Raw genomic sequence first — 16,582 nt, forward strand, 5'->3', positions numbered from 1 at the left:
GTGACTCTGCTGCTCAAAACGTTTCTGTACCTCTTTCTTAGCCTACATGATCTGGACTCAGACTGATCTACCAATGCCTCCCACCACTATGCTTCTCCTGAGGGCTTTCACACTGAACGGTGCCCTCTGTCCAGTAAAGACTTCTGGAGAGCCACATGGCTTGCTCCTTCACTATAGTCAAGCCTTTGCCAGAGCACCTTTTCTAAACACCTAGTGGAAAACAATACCCAACTGTGTGTAACACTAGTCACTAAACACCATTACTCTGTGTATTTGTTTGCTTGTTTATTCTGTGAGTGTTCCACAAGAGTGTAATGTCCATAAGGGCAGGAACTCATCTGTTTTGTTCCCTGCTGTACCCCAGAGCTGAGAAGAGTATCTGGTGCATAAAAGTTGCTCAATAAATATTTGTTGAACGAATAAAGCCACTAAAATGATATAGCTGTATAATATGTAACCATGGATGTAACTATATAAACACATTAACTGAAAAACCAAGATAAAACATGATAGTACTCTTGTAATACCTAATGAAATAAAATGCATACAGAAAAAGTTAAAAAGAAATACGCAAATACAAGAGTTTTGACAGGCTGGTAGGATTAAGTTTTTGTTGTCGGTTTCTTCTACCTTTCCTAAAAGTCATCTAACATTTAGAACTAAAATATAAAACTGCTGCTTTTAAAAGGGAGCTATTATTAAAAATAAGCAATCACCAATGAGAGATCGTATATTTCCCCTCACTGATTGTCAAGGAGGATTATATTAGAATCACTGGAGGGGCTTTTATAACTGTTTCCTAATCTGCTCCTCCATTCTCCACTCCATCCCAAAATAATTAATTGATGGGTCTGATTACTGATCATTATTATGTCCCTCAAAGAGGTGAGCACAGGGGCGCCTGGGTGGCTCAGTGGGTTAAAGCCTTCGGCTCAGTCATGATCCCAGGGTTCTGGGATCCAGCCCCACATCAGGCTCTCTGCTCTGTGGGGACCCTGTTTCCCCCTCTCTCTCTCTTTGCCTGCCTCTCTGCCTACTTGTGATCTCTGTCAAATAAATAAATAAAATCTTAAAAAAAAAAAAAAAAGAGGTGAGTACAGGGGTGTCTGGGTGGCTCAGTGGGTTAAAGCCCCTGCCTTCTGCTCAGGTCATGATCCCAGAGTCCTGGGATCGAGCCCCACATCGGGCTCTCTGCTCCGTGGGGAGCCTGTTTCCCCCTATCTCTCTCTCTGCCTGCCTCTCTGCCTACTTGTGATCTCTGTCTGTCAAATAAGTTAAAAAAAAAACTTAAAAAAAAAAAAAAGAGGTGAGTACAAACAAAGAAACAAAAAGGTGTAAGAACCATTAAACTAACATAACTCCCGGGGCGCCTGGGTGGCTCAGTGGGGTTAAGCCTCTGCCTTCGGCTCGGGTCATGGTCTCAAGGTGCTGGGATCGAGCCCCGCATCGGGCTCTCTGCTCGGCGGTGAGCCTGCTTCCCCCTCTCTCTGCCTGCCTCTCTGCCTACTTGTGATATCTCTCTCTCTCTGTCAAATAAATAAATAAAATCTTTAAAAAAAAAAAAATAACTCCCAAAACAGAAATACTTAAGTCCACAGAGCAAACTCAAAGGTAACAGGACAGAAGACGACTCACGCAGTCTGAGTAACTACCACATAGGAGGTACCCATGAAGAATACTTTATCTCCTGTTTTTTAAATACTGTTCCTGCAACGTACATGGTATCATCCCCATTTTAGCAGAAGAGAAAAATTTGCCCACTCAGGTGGTAAGTTGCTTAATAAAATAATTAATTGCTTAAAGAGGTCCATGCATGTGCCAATAATGATAACCTGTCATGAACCAAGGATTCTGCTTAACTGGTTTCTGCACAACTTAGGTAACAGGGGATGGCAGAGGATGGAAAACAAAGCCATGTAGCCAAAGGCACAAAAGCAGTAAATGAAGAAAACAGGGCCCCGTTTTTAATTACCAAATGACATTGAATACAGCAACTGAAAACATCCCAATTTGTTTTCTCTAAGAGACAGCTTTACAAAAAACTTAGCTAAATAAGCATGATAAAAAATTGTCCCTACACCAATAGTACAGGTTTGTAACAACAAAATATATAAAGCAACAGTCTCGAAGGAAAGCACAAGCAAAAAGAAATTTTAAAAGACAGACTGGACTACATAAAAATTAAACTTCTGTGCAGAAAATGATACCACCAAGAAAATGGAAAAACAACTCAAAGAATGGAAGAAAGTATTTGAAAATCATATATCCGGTAAGAAACTTCTATCCAGAATATATAAAGAACTCCTACAACTCAACAATAGAAAGACAACCCAATTAAAAACTGAGCAAAGGATCTGAACAGACCTTTCTCCAAAGAAGATAAACAAATGACTAATAAGCACATGAAAAGATTAGCCATTGGGGAAATGCAAATCAAAACTACAGTGAATTGCAGCTTCAAACCCACTAAGATACCTAATATAAAAAAAAAAAAAACATAACAAGTGGTGACAAGAATGTGGAGAAACTGGAACCCTCATGCATTGCTGGTGGGAATGTAAAATGGTACTGACACTTTAGAGAACAGTTTGGCAGGGGCGCCGGGGTGGCTCAGTTGATTAAGTGTCCGGTTCAGGTCATGATCTTAGGGTCATGAGATCAAGCCTGCAGTGGGCCCCATGCTGGATGGAGGCTGGCTGCTTACCTAGAAATTCTACTCCTAGGTATATACCCAAGAGAAGAGAATACATATGTCCACACAAAAATTAGTACAATCATGTTCACGGAAGCAGTGTTCTAAAGCCCCAAATGGAAATAACCCAAATGTCAACCAACTCACGAATAAATAAAATGTGGTATACCCACACGATGGAATCCTACTCAACCATGAAAAGAAATGAAGTACTGACACAAGCTACCACATGGATGAGCCCTGAAAATATTATGCTAAGTCACTCACTCACACACTCACACACACACACACACAGTACAGTTCCATCGATATGAAATGTCCAGAAGAGGCAAATGCATAAAGACAAAAAGTTGTATTGCCTGGGGAGTGGGTAAAGAATGGAGAACGACTACTAATGGATGCTGAAGTGATAAAAATGTTCTAAAATTAAATTATGGTAGTGGTTACACTATTCTGTGAATATACTAAAAACCAGTGAATTGTATACTTTAAAGGGGTGAACTATTTGCTGTATTAATTATATCTCAATAAAGCTATATTTTTAAAGGTTATATATTTCACTGTTACATTTAAAAGCTTAAAAATAAAATCTTAAATAGCAATTAAGGGATGCCTGTGGCTCAGTCAGTTAAGTGTATGCCTTCAGCTCAGGTCATAATCTCGTCCTGGGACTGAGTACTGCACTGGGCTCCTTTCTCAGCGGGGAGGCTGCCTCTCCCTGTGCCTGCTGCTCCCCCTGCTTGTGCGTTCTCTCCCTCGCTCTCTGACCAATAAATAAATAAATAACTTTTTTTAAAAAGGCAATAAGACTGAATGTTAATTGCTAGTACCCAAAGAGCAAAATGAGGAAATGCTTTCTACTGAATAGTGTTATGAAAGAAGACTAGAAATAAGAGATGGGATTTGAAAAATGAAAATACAGAGCCATTGTTCATGAGTGATTTCTGATCAATATTTTAGTATTAGCACTACAGAGGAGGAATCAATATTATTTTATAAATAAGACAGGCCCTGGGGCGCATGGGTGCCTCAGTTGGTTAAGCATCCAACTCTTGATTTCAGCTCAGGTCCGTGATGGGCTTAGCACTCAGCACAGATTCTGCTTGAGTCTCTCTCCCTCTGCCCCTCCTCCTGCTCATGCAGGCACTCTCTCTCAAAGAAATTAAATCTTTTTTTAAAAACTAATTAAAAATAAAAAAATTTTAAAAAGACGGGCCCCAATATCTTATGGGCCGCTTTCCTCATCTGCAAAATTAGGACTTGCAGCTAACAAAATAATTTTTAAAAGGAAGACCGAGAAGAAAGAGATGGCTGCTTTCCCAAAAGAACGTGTTAGGCAACAGCCTCTGTATGCATGGATATGCTTGGGCCTTTCAGAATACAGTGAAAAAGGAGAGGCACTCCCTTATGATGTATGGGAACTGACTACCTTTGCATGCACTCTGTTCAAGATTAAAATAAGGAGAGTTATAAAATGAAAAAGTCAAGCCACTGTGGCTCCTCAAACAAAAATGGGTAAGATTGGGGGACGCCTGGGTGGCTCAGTTGGTTAAGCAGCTGCCTTCCGCTCAGGTCATGATCCCAGTGTCCTGGGATCGAGTCCCACGTTGGGCTCCTTGCTCAGCAGGGAGCCTGCTTCTCCCTCTGCCTCTGCCTGCCACTCCGTCTGCCTGTGCTCACTCTCTCCCCACCTCTCTCTCTGATAAATAAATAAAATCTTAAAAAAAAAAAAATGGGTAAGATTGGAAGAAAAATTTGGTATCGCAAAAGGGAAAGAAAGCACGTAATGGTTCACAAGCAATAGCTGGAGAAGGAAAAGACTGGTTAGGCAGTGCATCTTCGTGGATTTTTGTAAGGAGCAGGAATTGTGGGGCTGGGGCTGGGGATACTAATCTTGTATTTACCACAATTCACCATTTTCTTCTTTAGGTCCTCTTCCGTTACAAAACCTAGCTCAGGAACAGCTAAGAACCTGGTGCTTTGAAAATGCCACTCCAAAAGAGAGAAGAAATAGAAAGGACTATGAAAAGGGGTGGAGGAACTTGAGATGTACAGTTGAGCGGAAAGTTTAGGAACAGAGCCTACCACCGCCTTAATCAAACCTACGTAATAACTGTGATGGAAAAACTGAGGGGCAAGTCGTGATGGAGGGGCAGCCAGGGTAAGGCATGGGCTCTGAAACATTAAATCTGTGCCTGCTGCTGTCTCTGAATGGGACAGGGGGTGAGATCATCCCCTATGAATATGGGCAGAAACTACCCAGACTAAAGACAAAAAACAGTAGGTACTAGTCTTGCATTACAGGATGTTCAAGTGACTGAATCTTGGGGATGATAGTAAGATTTAGGGTTACCTGCAAAATACAGGATAAGGTCAAAAATGAAAAGTCCCTAACAATGATCCAGGGAGTCAGGAAAAGTAATAAAAACTTGTAGGACAGAGCAGTAGTTCTGAAACCTTTTTTTGTTTTTTAACCATGTCCCCTTAGGGCAAAAGATCCCATAATTCACCTACCCCCACAAAACCCCACCTTCTAGGGAAAAAAGAACTTGATGATAATAATGAAGCAAATTTGGGGGAGAATGAGTAACATATTTTAACCATAACGCATATAGCCTAAGTCAAGACACTAGAAAATTACAGGCCAAACAGATATGCCCTATGAATCAGTGGAGAGTTAACATAATAAATCACAACAAACTACACTGATAACACTAAATTAAAGTCACTTATCACAGAAACCAAGAACCACAGGAACTGAAAACCACAACCAACTCAAGACAATATTGATGGTGTTCTGATAAAGAATCCTTCCTAAAAACTATGGTAATCCCAACTGCTCCAGTAAGAAATTTGCTTGGCTCCAAACTGAAGCTCAGTGGCCAAATTTCTTAGTAAAATACTGAGACAGCATCTTCAGTATCTCCAGTAACATTCTGTGCCATAAAAAACCCAATGTTAATAACCATTAATAATGCACTTAGAATATGTGCATTATTATAGTATATTATATAATATATATTATATATGCTATATAATATATAGTATATATATTTATATTATCATATACTTTATATATTATATATCATACATATATGTATAATATATATTAGCATATAGAATAATGCACTTCTGTAGTTTTTATAAAAGATAATGAAATAAGGATCATTCACCCTTAAGAGCTCAAGAAAATGGAAAAAGAAAGTTATATGAAGGTCATGATCCCAGTGCAATAAGGGACAAAGGCAAACTACTCAGAATGGTCATGACCAGAGATGGTACAGAGGGAAGTAGGCTAACAATGTGCCCCGGAGAAGAAAGATGTGCTGGTGGAGACGAGGGGGAAAGCCTCCAGCCTGCTCCCCCTCCAAACACCCTTTCATTAGGCAACTCTCCCTATGGGAGAAAAGAAAAAAAGCATTGAGTAATAACTCCTTTTTTGAAGGTAGGTACAGTATCCCAAGACTGTACAAGGTGGGTAGGAGAATTAACCATCTACTGATTGCATGGAGATCAGGAGGTACAACAGGAAGGATGAAGATGAGTTAGTTCCAGGGCACTAGTGAACAGAGGGGAAAGGGAAAGGTGATTTGAAATTGAATTTGGTGAGTAATTAACAGGAAGTACAGAGAGATGATAATCACCAACTGAGACATAACAACAGAGATTAAGAATGCAGACCCTGGGTCCAGGCAGCCTGAGTAGGAATCACTACTCCGCCACTTTTCCGTGTGACCTTGGGAAAGTCACTTAACATCTCTGTGCCTCATCTGTAAAATGAGGGTAATAATAAGACCCACCTAATAGGACTGTTCCGCGACTGAAATAAGTTTCATTTGTAAACTGCTTAATACAGTGTCTTGCACTGTACATAGTAAGTGGTGCCTAAGTTTTGATAAATACATGAAGTTGGGGTAGGTGGAGGTTTGACATCTACGAATAAAATGGGGGTGAGGGGGGCAAAGTGAGAGTATAAGGGGGTAGGCAAAAGGGGTAGTAACTTTTTCTCAACGATGAGACTACGATGAGGCTTCACCTTTGGAAAAGGCTTCCTACTACCAGGGTTCAGCAAGTACCCGATCCCAGGAGAGGGGCGCGGGTTGACGGAAACTTCCTTCCTTCCAGGCCTAAGATTTTCAGAAACTCGTTTCTGAGAAGTGACTGTGATTTTAAAGAGGCACGAGTTTAACTTCCGATCATCAGACCGTGGGTGAATTTATGTTTTGTCCGTAAAGCAGGACCTGTGTCTAGGACTGGATGGAGTTGGAGTCCGAGGGGAAGGGTGATGTCCCCAGGGGGAAGATCTGCTAAGAGCCACCATCTGCCGGGCGCGCTCTAGTCGCCCAGCTCCGTACTAGCCTCGGAGGGAGAACCAAGACTGCCCCAGCCTGGAGGAAGGCAAGAGGAGCCTCCAGAGTAACTGGGCTGTGGGCGCCGGCGATCGAGGAGGGACCCCACGTCCGGGCTGCGGAGGGAGACCCGCCTCGCCGAGAGTGGAGGTCGCTCGCTGGGATCCCCGAAGGGAGGGGCTGGCGCTGGCCCTGCGGGTGGACGGCCGGGCTCACAGCCCTGAAGGAGCCTGGCTCCTGTCCCGCCCGTGCCCGCCCATCGATGGCCCGGGTCCCCGGGGTACCTGAGGGTGGGCCCGATGCAGGCCGTGTCGGTGCTCTCGATCTCTCGCAGGATCCGCTCGTGCTCCGCGGCTGTCTCCAGGCTCTCCGCCTCCGCCATCTTACCCCGCTCCATAGACTGGGGGAGCCCCGCAGCGCGTCCCCTCCTTCGACTCTGCTCACCTTTCGCTCCCTCTCTCACCCTAGGCTCTAGAGCCTCCCCGGCCTCCGGCTACCCGCAGGGCGACCCCTCCCTCGGGCTCGGCACGCCCCCTTGCATCACCGCGTCGGCGTCCGTCACCCACCAACGCCTGCTGGGACTTGTAGTTTTCTGGGCAATGACCGACTGGGTCCTGCTCATTTATTCTTAGAATCCACAAATGCGTGTAGAAAACCCCACTATAAGCCAGGAACAGTTAACGACACCGCATGTGCAACGGTGACCAGCCCAGGCAATGGCACTGATTCTACAAATTCTTGTTTAAGACCCTTGCTACAAAGTGCACAAGGTTCTGTACTCGCGAATAAGAAGAAAGAGCAATCTGGGTTTCTGCAGAAAGCAATCTTACACGCTCTCAGGGGGAGAAAGCTGAAGAATCCCCAAACTATGAAATAAGACAGAATGCGGCTGTGAGCCAGTTCTGAGAATCGAGTTCGGGGATCACTTCTGGCTGTGAAGGATTCATAGAAAGACTGGGCCTGGTAGTTTAAAAGGTGTGATTGGAAGGTGTTAGGAGCATCCAGAAACCTAACAAAAAAACTTTATATGCTCTGGTGTGTAGAGAAGTAGTAGTAAAAGATGGAACCACAAAGGTACCCTGAAGAGAAATACTGGGCTGATTTGTACTTTATTCTAATGGTTCCACCAGGCCAACAACTGACTGCATCAGAAGCACTTGGAAACATTTTTTTTAATACAGACTAAAGGTCCTAAACTATCTGGACATTCTGATCCAGGCATTTGCATTTCATAAATTCCCCACTTTAGAATTTCACAATCATATTTATTGATCACTACTTGAGCTTTTACGTAATACAGAGAATGGAAACTCACTGCAGGTTTTTCAGAGTGACACAATCAGAACCTTGGCATGAAATTTGATCAAGAACAAGTGTGTGATGTCTGCAAAGATAGAAAATTTAGATATGGCTGAACACTCTAAGAATTTTAAGGCCTAAACACAGGAAGTAGCCATGAGAATGAAAGAGAGTGGAGAAATGGAAAAAAGCAGAATTGGCATGACTTATTAGATATGGGGATGGAAGACCTTGAGTATCACTCAAGGTTTGGAGCAGAGTGACTGGGAGAATGGTTTGCCATCAACAAAAAGGTGTGTAAGAACCACACTGGAAGCGGAGGGTAAATCATTTCTACTCCAGCTATATACCATGGAGTATTTATTATGTAATCATTAAAGAGAAAAAGAAAACACTCTATATTCAGATACAAAACTGTCTCCAAATTGTAGGACTGAGCTGGGAAAAGGCAAGACATGAAACAGTATACAGAACATGTTTTTATTTTATCTGAAAAGAAAAAAAAAAAAATATATATATATATATATATATATGCTTATATATGCTTGAAATATGACATAGAACATTTCTGGAAAGATTCCCAAGGAACACCTGTGTGGCATAGTTGGCTAAGCATCTGGCTCTTGCTTTCAGCTGAGGTTAATGATCTCAGGGTCCTGGGATCGAGCCCCACAATGGGCTTTTCTTTTCTTTTTTTTTTTTTTTAAGATTTTTATTTATTTGTTATAGAGAGAGAGATACAGAGCGCAAGCACAGGCAGACAGAGTGGCAGGCTAGAGGCAGAGGGAGAAGCAGGCTCCCTGCCGAGCAAGGAGCCCGATGTGGGACTCGATCCCAGGACGCTGGGATCATGACCTGAGCCGAAGGCAGCCGCTTAACCAACTGAGCCACCCAGGCGTCCCCACAATGGGCTTTTCAATCAGCATGGAGTATGCTTGAGATTCTCTCTCCCTCTCCTTCTGCCCCTCCCATTCATGCTCTCCCTCTCTCAAATAAATAAATAAATCTTTAAAAAAAAAAAAAAAAAAAAAAAAAGATCGCCAAGAAACTATTAACAGTAGTGGCAGCCAGAAGCAGGATTGGAAGGAAGGGGCCTGAAGTAAGAGAAAGGTCATCTTTAATTATGAATGCACTTTTGGAATTCTTTCCCTTGTGCATATATTGCTTTTTTTCCAATAAAGTAGTAGTTATTAACTGAAAACACATTTTTAAAAGTACAAAAACCAACAGAAAGGAGAATGAGTTACAAGTCCTAGCATTTGCCAAGAACTGAGTAAGTTGCTAAACCTGTCTGTTTCTTGATAATCTCTGGCTGTCCTCATTTTATTTAATTACTCATGCTTAAACAATCCCAGACAGATGTAGGAGAGGCAGGGAAAGTATGGAGCCTTTCATATTTCTAAAGATCTCTTGAGATATATGACAGAAGGTCCCTTCAGACACGCATTTGAACATCTCACTCAGCAAAAAACTTTTTGTCCATTACAGGAAGCAGACTGGTACGTAGACCAGATATGTATAGTAGTGATTAAAGTAGCTTCCGCTGCTGTCAGCAGCTTTTTTGAGCCCTGGCGGAATCCAGAAATCTCACACATGACCAACAAGGGTGTCTGGAGCAACGGGTGTACAAAGCTCCGGTGAAGACGGCCTGCCTGATGGAAGTGACTCTGACTAGAGAGGATGTCAGGTCAGCGTGGAATGACCAGACAAGCACTCAACTGAGAGTCAGAGGGCCTTTAATCCAGTCCCAGCACCGGCAGTTAAACTGTACAGAGAATTTTCTGAGCGCCAGGCATAATACACAAAGTAAGCACTTCACCTACATCACTGAATTCTTACATTAATCTTTCGCAGTAGACATTGTGTGTTCCATTTTACAGATGAGAAAGCTGGGAGATTATAAAGCTGAGGTAATACTTCAAGTCTCATGGCTAGTAAATGTTGAAACGGATATTCGAACTGAAGTCCCATTGCCCATTTCCTGATCATCCAGCCAGACCGTCCCACCCACACCCCCCACTGCCGTGAGTGGCTTGTAAAAGCTGACACAAATCATTCTGTCTGCATCCACGTTACTGGCATGAATTGCATAATTTCTCAGCCCCCTTCCAAATCGCCCTGAAGGCCTCTTCACAGAACTACCTTCAGGGAAAGGCAACTCAACGATTACACAGCTTGGCTGAGACTTTTCTCAAATTGTCACACAGCAGCAAACCTTCTCTAACAAACGTACTGAAAAACATCCTCACAGAAGTGAGCCTGCACAGTTCAAAGCCATGTTCAAGGGTCGACCGTATTGATACGTGCCTCTACCTTGTTTCCATCACACTGAGTGGTCTTGGGAAGTAGCAGTAATGACGCTACCGATCATGAAATGGCTGTGGGGCTCCAGGAACATGATAGGATTTCCCTCCCTCGGGCTTCACCACCATTGTGCTGTGAGACAAAAATGGTTTTTTCCACTTTAATGATGAAAAACTAAGGCCCAGTGTGGTTCAGTAACTTGCCCAAGGTCAGATGGCAAATAACTTGACAGACTGAGGTTAGTGGCCAGGCCCAACCTCAAAGCTCATACACTTTCTTTGATTGTTTTGACTGTTCAAGTCTGTCATAAGCTCCCTGGGGGCGGGAAGCCTGCCCCGTTAGACCCGACATGTCCTGAATATGGAGCATCATGCTCCTTCCTTCAGTCTCTCTCCACAGTCCTGAGGTAGGGTTCTATGTCCGCGGGAGGGTGAAGGAGAACAATCACCGAACAGCACATGACAGCCACTCAGCCCCCAGGGCTCTCTTTGTCATGTTTGCTGCTCCAACCTCTTTAGAGGCTATAGGGAGGCCTCCCTGGAGCCTGAGCTCACTGGGTCCCCTGGGCGGTGATGTCAGCCTCTCGCTCTGCCACACCCTTGAGGCCACAGTCACACTGACATCACCCATGTTTCCATGGCACTTAGTAAGGAACTGAGAACTTGTCCACAGGCCTCTGCCTGAGGCAACTTCTGTGATCATGATTTTGGGGGTCCTCTCCTCTGCCCAGAGAGCTATCTCAATTTCATGTGTGAGCAGCTTTTCTTGCCATCTCTCATCCTTAATTTGCCTGTCTCTGAAAACGGTAAGCTGCACTCATTCCTTCACTCTACACGTAACACTGTCCGAAATCCCTGATAGGCCACATAAATAAATCAGGAAACACAAGAATTAAAAAAAAAAGTCTTCCCCAAAGATCTTGTCAGACTGGAGAAGGGAGAAGCGAAGCAAGAGGAAATTAGGACAACTTGTCTACTTTTCCAGGACCTGACTGTCGCAGGATGGCTCCTCTTTAAAGAGGTCGAGGACCTGTAAGGACTCCAACCCTGAACTTTTGGGTTTCTAACTCGTCAGTCTTTGTTAGCGATAAAGAAGCCATCTCCCTAGAGGGTTTCTCCTCTCCATTCACCAACTCCTAGTTTCATTCATTTTGGCAAGTAGTCCTCAAACAACCAAATAGTCGCTTACCCAAATACCTGGCACCACGGGATGTGGTTGAAAACACAAATTAGACAGGTATTCCTCAAGTTAAATTCCTCACATCATTCCCATCACACTTAGAACAAAATCCAAACTTAAACCATCATCCTGCGCACCTTCCCCCTGACCATCCCAGCTTCCTCTCACGCTGCTCTCTCTCTGACTTTCAGTCATCTTTTTTTTTTTTTTAAAGATTTTACTTATTTATTTGTTAGAGAGAGAGAGTGTACAGGAAGACAGAGTGGTAGGCAGAGGCAGAGGGAGAAGCAGGCTCCCCGCCGAGCAAGGAGCCCCATGTGGGACTCGATCCCAGGACGCTGGGATCATGACCTGAGCCGAAGGCAGCTGCTTAACCAACTGAGCCACCCAGGCGTCCCTGACTTTCAGTCATCTTAAAGACCTGCAAACACACCAAAATCTTGACCACTTCAGGCTTCACAACGTACGCTTCTGTGGAGAGCGGCAGGATGAGTCAGGGTTAGTAGGTCTTAGGTCAGTTATCTCCTGGAGAGACCATGACAAACAGAACGTGACTGAAGTGACTAATGACTTGAGCACGGTGTTTAGAAACTGGGAATGCAAGAAATTCTCATCAATCAAATTGAATCTGCCTCCTGGTGAGCACAGATTTAGTCTCAGTCCAGGCTTGGGCAAAGGTCCGGGGGGCTTTCCTGAAGCAGAACATTCAAGGGGTGCTCCTCAGCTGTCATGTTTATTGTCCCAGCCCTGGGTGGGGGGATCCTGGGAAGTAGCTCCACTGCCTCCAAACCACCCTTCCCCTTAGGAAACATTATGGGGTCGGTAACCCTGGTGTCTGGGGTGCATTGGTTGGTCATCCCCTTCTCCCCTCTCACCACCTCCACAGGGCACCCCAAGGGGACAGGCCAGGGCTCCCAGATGTTTGAGAACCCCTAAGTCACCCCCCAAATCTTGGAGAACTCTTCCCTCTCTTCTACCCTCTCCACTTCAGCCTTATTCCTCCAAACACTGGCATGCTCCCTCTCCCAATACCCTAGGGTGACCCCATTGAGGAACTCAGACTTCCCTCTGACTACTTTCATTTCTGTCTCACCATTAAAATGGCTCTGAGACAATGGAATCTGAAGATAGACTGTCTCCTTGGGGTCTATTCTGCTCTACACCAAATAGGAAACTTCACAAAGACAATACAATCAAGTACTCTATTGAAAACAGCCAAGTCCCAAAGGGTATGCTGTGATCAGGGGTGTTTGGATTTAGTTTTTCCTCCATCTCCCCAAGTCTGTCTTAAGCTGCCTCTCACAACCTGTGTGCCCATCTTAGACAATCTCATTCTCTGGTACACTAGAGAGACATTCCTGAATACACATTAACACCACGAAGTCTTGTCAGTGATTCTCCTTCCACAGTGGCTTGGTCCCACCCTTGGTCCAGAACCACTGCTATCCTCAGTGGTAACAAGAAAGGCAAAAATCTCTGTCCTGGGGCATCTGGGTGGCACAGTCAGTAAAGTATCTCACTCGATTTCGGCTCAGGTCATGATCTTAGGGTTGTAAGATGAAGCCCTTTCTCTCTCCCTCCCCTTCCCCCATCACTCCCCCACCTCCCTCTCTTAAAAAAAAATCCCTGTCCTTACAGAGCTTACAGCATTAAGTGGAGGACAATAAGTGTCTGTGTGTGTGTGTGTGTGTGTGTAAAAATCTCAGCTAGTTACAGGGGTTATTTACAGAATTAAAATGGAGTGATATACCACTTTACACCCATTAGGATGATTATTATTAAAAAACAACAACAGAAAATAGCAAGTGGGTGGTATGGATATGGAGAAATTGGAACACTTCTATTACTGGGAATATAAAATGGTGCAGTCACTGTGGAAACCAGTATGGCAGTTCTTAAAAAAATTAAGCATTTAATTATAATATGATCCAGCAATTCCGCTCCTGGGTATATATCCAAAAGAATTGAAACCAGGGACTCAAATGGATACTTGTACCCCAGTATTCATAATAGCACTTCTTACAATGGCAAAAAGATGGAAACTATCCAAAAGTCCATTCACCTGTATGCATGTGTGTGTGTGCATATAACATGTTATATATAAATTACATATATGTGAATATTATTCAGCCTTAAAAAGGAATAGAATTTTGACACTACAATATGGCTGAAACTTGGAGACATAATGCTAAAATAAGCTATATACAAAAGGACAAATATTGTGTGATTCCACTTCTGTGAGGTACCTAGAAAAGGCAAATTCATACAGCCAGAAACTAAATAATGTTTGGCAGGGGCTGGAGGTGCAGAGGGAGATGAGAGCTGTTGTTCAATGGGTAGATACAGTCTCAGTTTGGAAAGATGAAGACATTCTGGAGATGTGTGGTGGTGACAGTTACACAACAATGTGAATGTACTTAATGCCACTCTACTTAATTACACGGTTGAAATTATTAAGATGGTAAATCTTGTGTTATGTATATTTTGCCACCATAAAAATGCATAAACACTTTTTTAAAACAGAGTGACGTAATCGTGCCTGCGTATTTAATTTCTAGATCAATGGTCAGAGACGGTGTTTCTCTGAATGACAAGAAGCCAGCCATGTGAAAATGGCAGGTGAGGGGGAAGCAGTCAAGACAAAGGGTACAGACAGAGCAAAGCCCTAAGGCAGAAACACGTTTAAAGTGTTCTGGAAACCTGAGGAAGGCTCATATGTAGGAGCATATGGAGCAAAGGAGAGAGAATGGCTGGAATGGAAGGGTGAACCCAATAACTACCTACAACTGTCTCAAGAAATTTTTCTATAAAGGGAAACAGAAATGGGGCAAATGTCAAAAGGGTGTGTGGGGAGATTCTTAGTTTAGTTTTGTTTTCAAGATGGAATGATCCGGCAGAGAGAGAGAGAACAGACAAGGCTAACAGAGAGGCAAAGTTGTAGGACAACATCTGAGAGTAGAGAGAAGGAATCAGATCCACACTAGTGGAGTTTCTGGTGAGTGGTGATCCCAGCCTAAGTCCCAGTTCCTGTATTTCTCAATACTGGGACTGGGCATACTTTCCTGTCCTTGTGTTAAACAATTCTGGTGGGTCCAGGATGACCTGCTCCTGAAAGAGAAGACTGTGACCCAACTAAAATGACTTATTCATCAAGAATTTTGACCTTCACCTCACTGAAGACTTCACCTCATGCCTACCATCCCCAAACGGTTGCCCAGCCCTCCTCCTGGCAGGAGACACCTTAAAATCACCCAGGCCTAGCCAGGAAACTCAATAAACTTCCTTGTCCCCACGTCCCTGTTTGGAGAGACTGCTAAGATTCCTGCAAGTGCTGTTCTCCCCTAGTGCAGGGAGTCTAACAAAGTTTACCTTGATGAACAAATTTTACTGATGGTCTTCTGGGGAGTTAACAGTGGGGGGCTGGGAAGTTCATCCACTGGAACAGGAAGTTGGGTACAGATGCAAGTGTTTGGAAGGTTAGGTGGTGGAGAGGTGATGGAGCCATTTTTCTAAAACACAGAAATGGGGCGCCTGGGTTGCTCAGTGGGTTAAAACCTCTGCCTTCAGCTCAGGTCATGATCCTAGGGTCCTGGGATAGAGCTCTCTGGTATTGGTATTGGGCTCTCTGCTCAGCAGGGAGCCTGCTTCCTCCCCTCTCTCTGCCTGCCTCTCTGCCTACTTGTGATCTCCGTCTGTCAAATAAATAAATAAAGTCTTTTTTAAAAATAAATAAATAAATAAAACACAGAACGATGCCACCACTACCACGTATTAGTTCCCTACTGCTGCCGTCACAAATTCCCACAAACTCAGTGGCCTGAAACACTACGAATGTGTCATCTTACAGTTCTGTAGGTCAGAAGTCTGAAGTGGGTCTCACTGGTCTAAAATCAAGGTGTCATCTGGGCTGCATTCCTTCTAAAGAATACAGGGGAGAATCCATCTCCTTGCCTTGCACAGCTTCTCCCTGCTAACTACATTCCTTTTAAAGCCACCACTCCTGCCACTCAGCTCTGCTTCTGTCATTACAACTCCTTCTCTGACCGAGACGTTCCTAGGTCCCTCTTTTACTCAGAAAGGCCCTCATAAGTTCTCTCCCATTAGGCCTGCCTAGAACATCCTGGACAAAGACCCAAGTCAAGATCCTTAATCACATCTGCGTAGTCCCTTTTGTCTTGTTAAGGTAACATATTCATCATTTCTAGAGATTGAAACACAGAATTCATTGGGGGCCACTATTCTGCCTACCATATACTATTATAAATCTATGATGTTGTAATTTATAAGAAATACATGTGTTTTGTCTTCACCCATAGTTCCTAGCTCACAGCTCCCCAAACCCTTGGAATTTCCCAAAAGATGGCAATGATGGGATCATCTTTTGTTATAACATACGGTGTTTTTGTCCTCAGTTCCTGAGTGGAAAGGTAAAATTGGTGTCTTGTTATTCATAACAAGCCATCCCAACCACACAAGAGTTTATGTTAATAAGGTTACTTTTGGAAAGCCCCTAGGCAACCTAAGGATGGAAGCTGGGTTGCCAGGGAAACCAGCCCGGTGATTAAAGGTTTGGAACTTTCAGTTCCACCCTCCAACCTCCAGGGAGGGTCCAGAGAGGGAAGAGGAGCTAGAGATTGAGTTCTTTTTTTTTTCACAAGATTTTATTTTTTTATGTGAGAGGGAGAGAGCACGTGCGCGCGCACACATGCACGCAAGTGGGGGAGGGAGGAGAAGAGGCAGAAGGAGACGTAGACTCCCC

The 16,582-nt window shown here is 43.8% G+C and overlaps 1 protein-coding gene across 3 annotated transcripts in view; it reads right to left on the bottom strand.

The window, feature by feature from the left end:
• EXOC6B (exocyst complex component 6B) overlaps window positions 1-7,586 on the bottom strand; it is a 615,706-nt gene extending 608,120 nt beyond the window's left edge. For all 3 annotated transcript variants that reach the window (XM_032352447.1, XM_032352446.1, XM_032352445.1), the window contains exon 1: window positions 7,326-7,586. In XM_032352447.1, the coding sequence (XP_032208338.1) occupies window positions 7,326-7,438 (113 nt within the window). In that variant the 5' untranslated portion in view covers window positions 7,439-7,586. The remainder of the gene's footprint in view (window positions 1-7,325) is intronic.
• Window positions 7,587-16,582: the final 8,996 nt, after the last annotated feature.

Source organism: Mustela erminea, chromosome 7 (genome assembly GCF_009829155.1).
Source record: "Mustela erminea isolate mMusErm1 chromosome 7, mMusErm1.Pri, whole genome shotgun sequence".
Taxonomy (NCBI): Eukaryota; Metazoa; Chordata; class Mammalia; order Carnivora; family Mustelidae; genus Mustela; species Mustela erminea.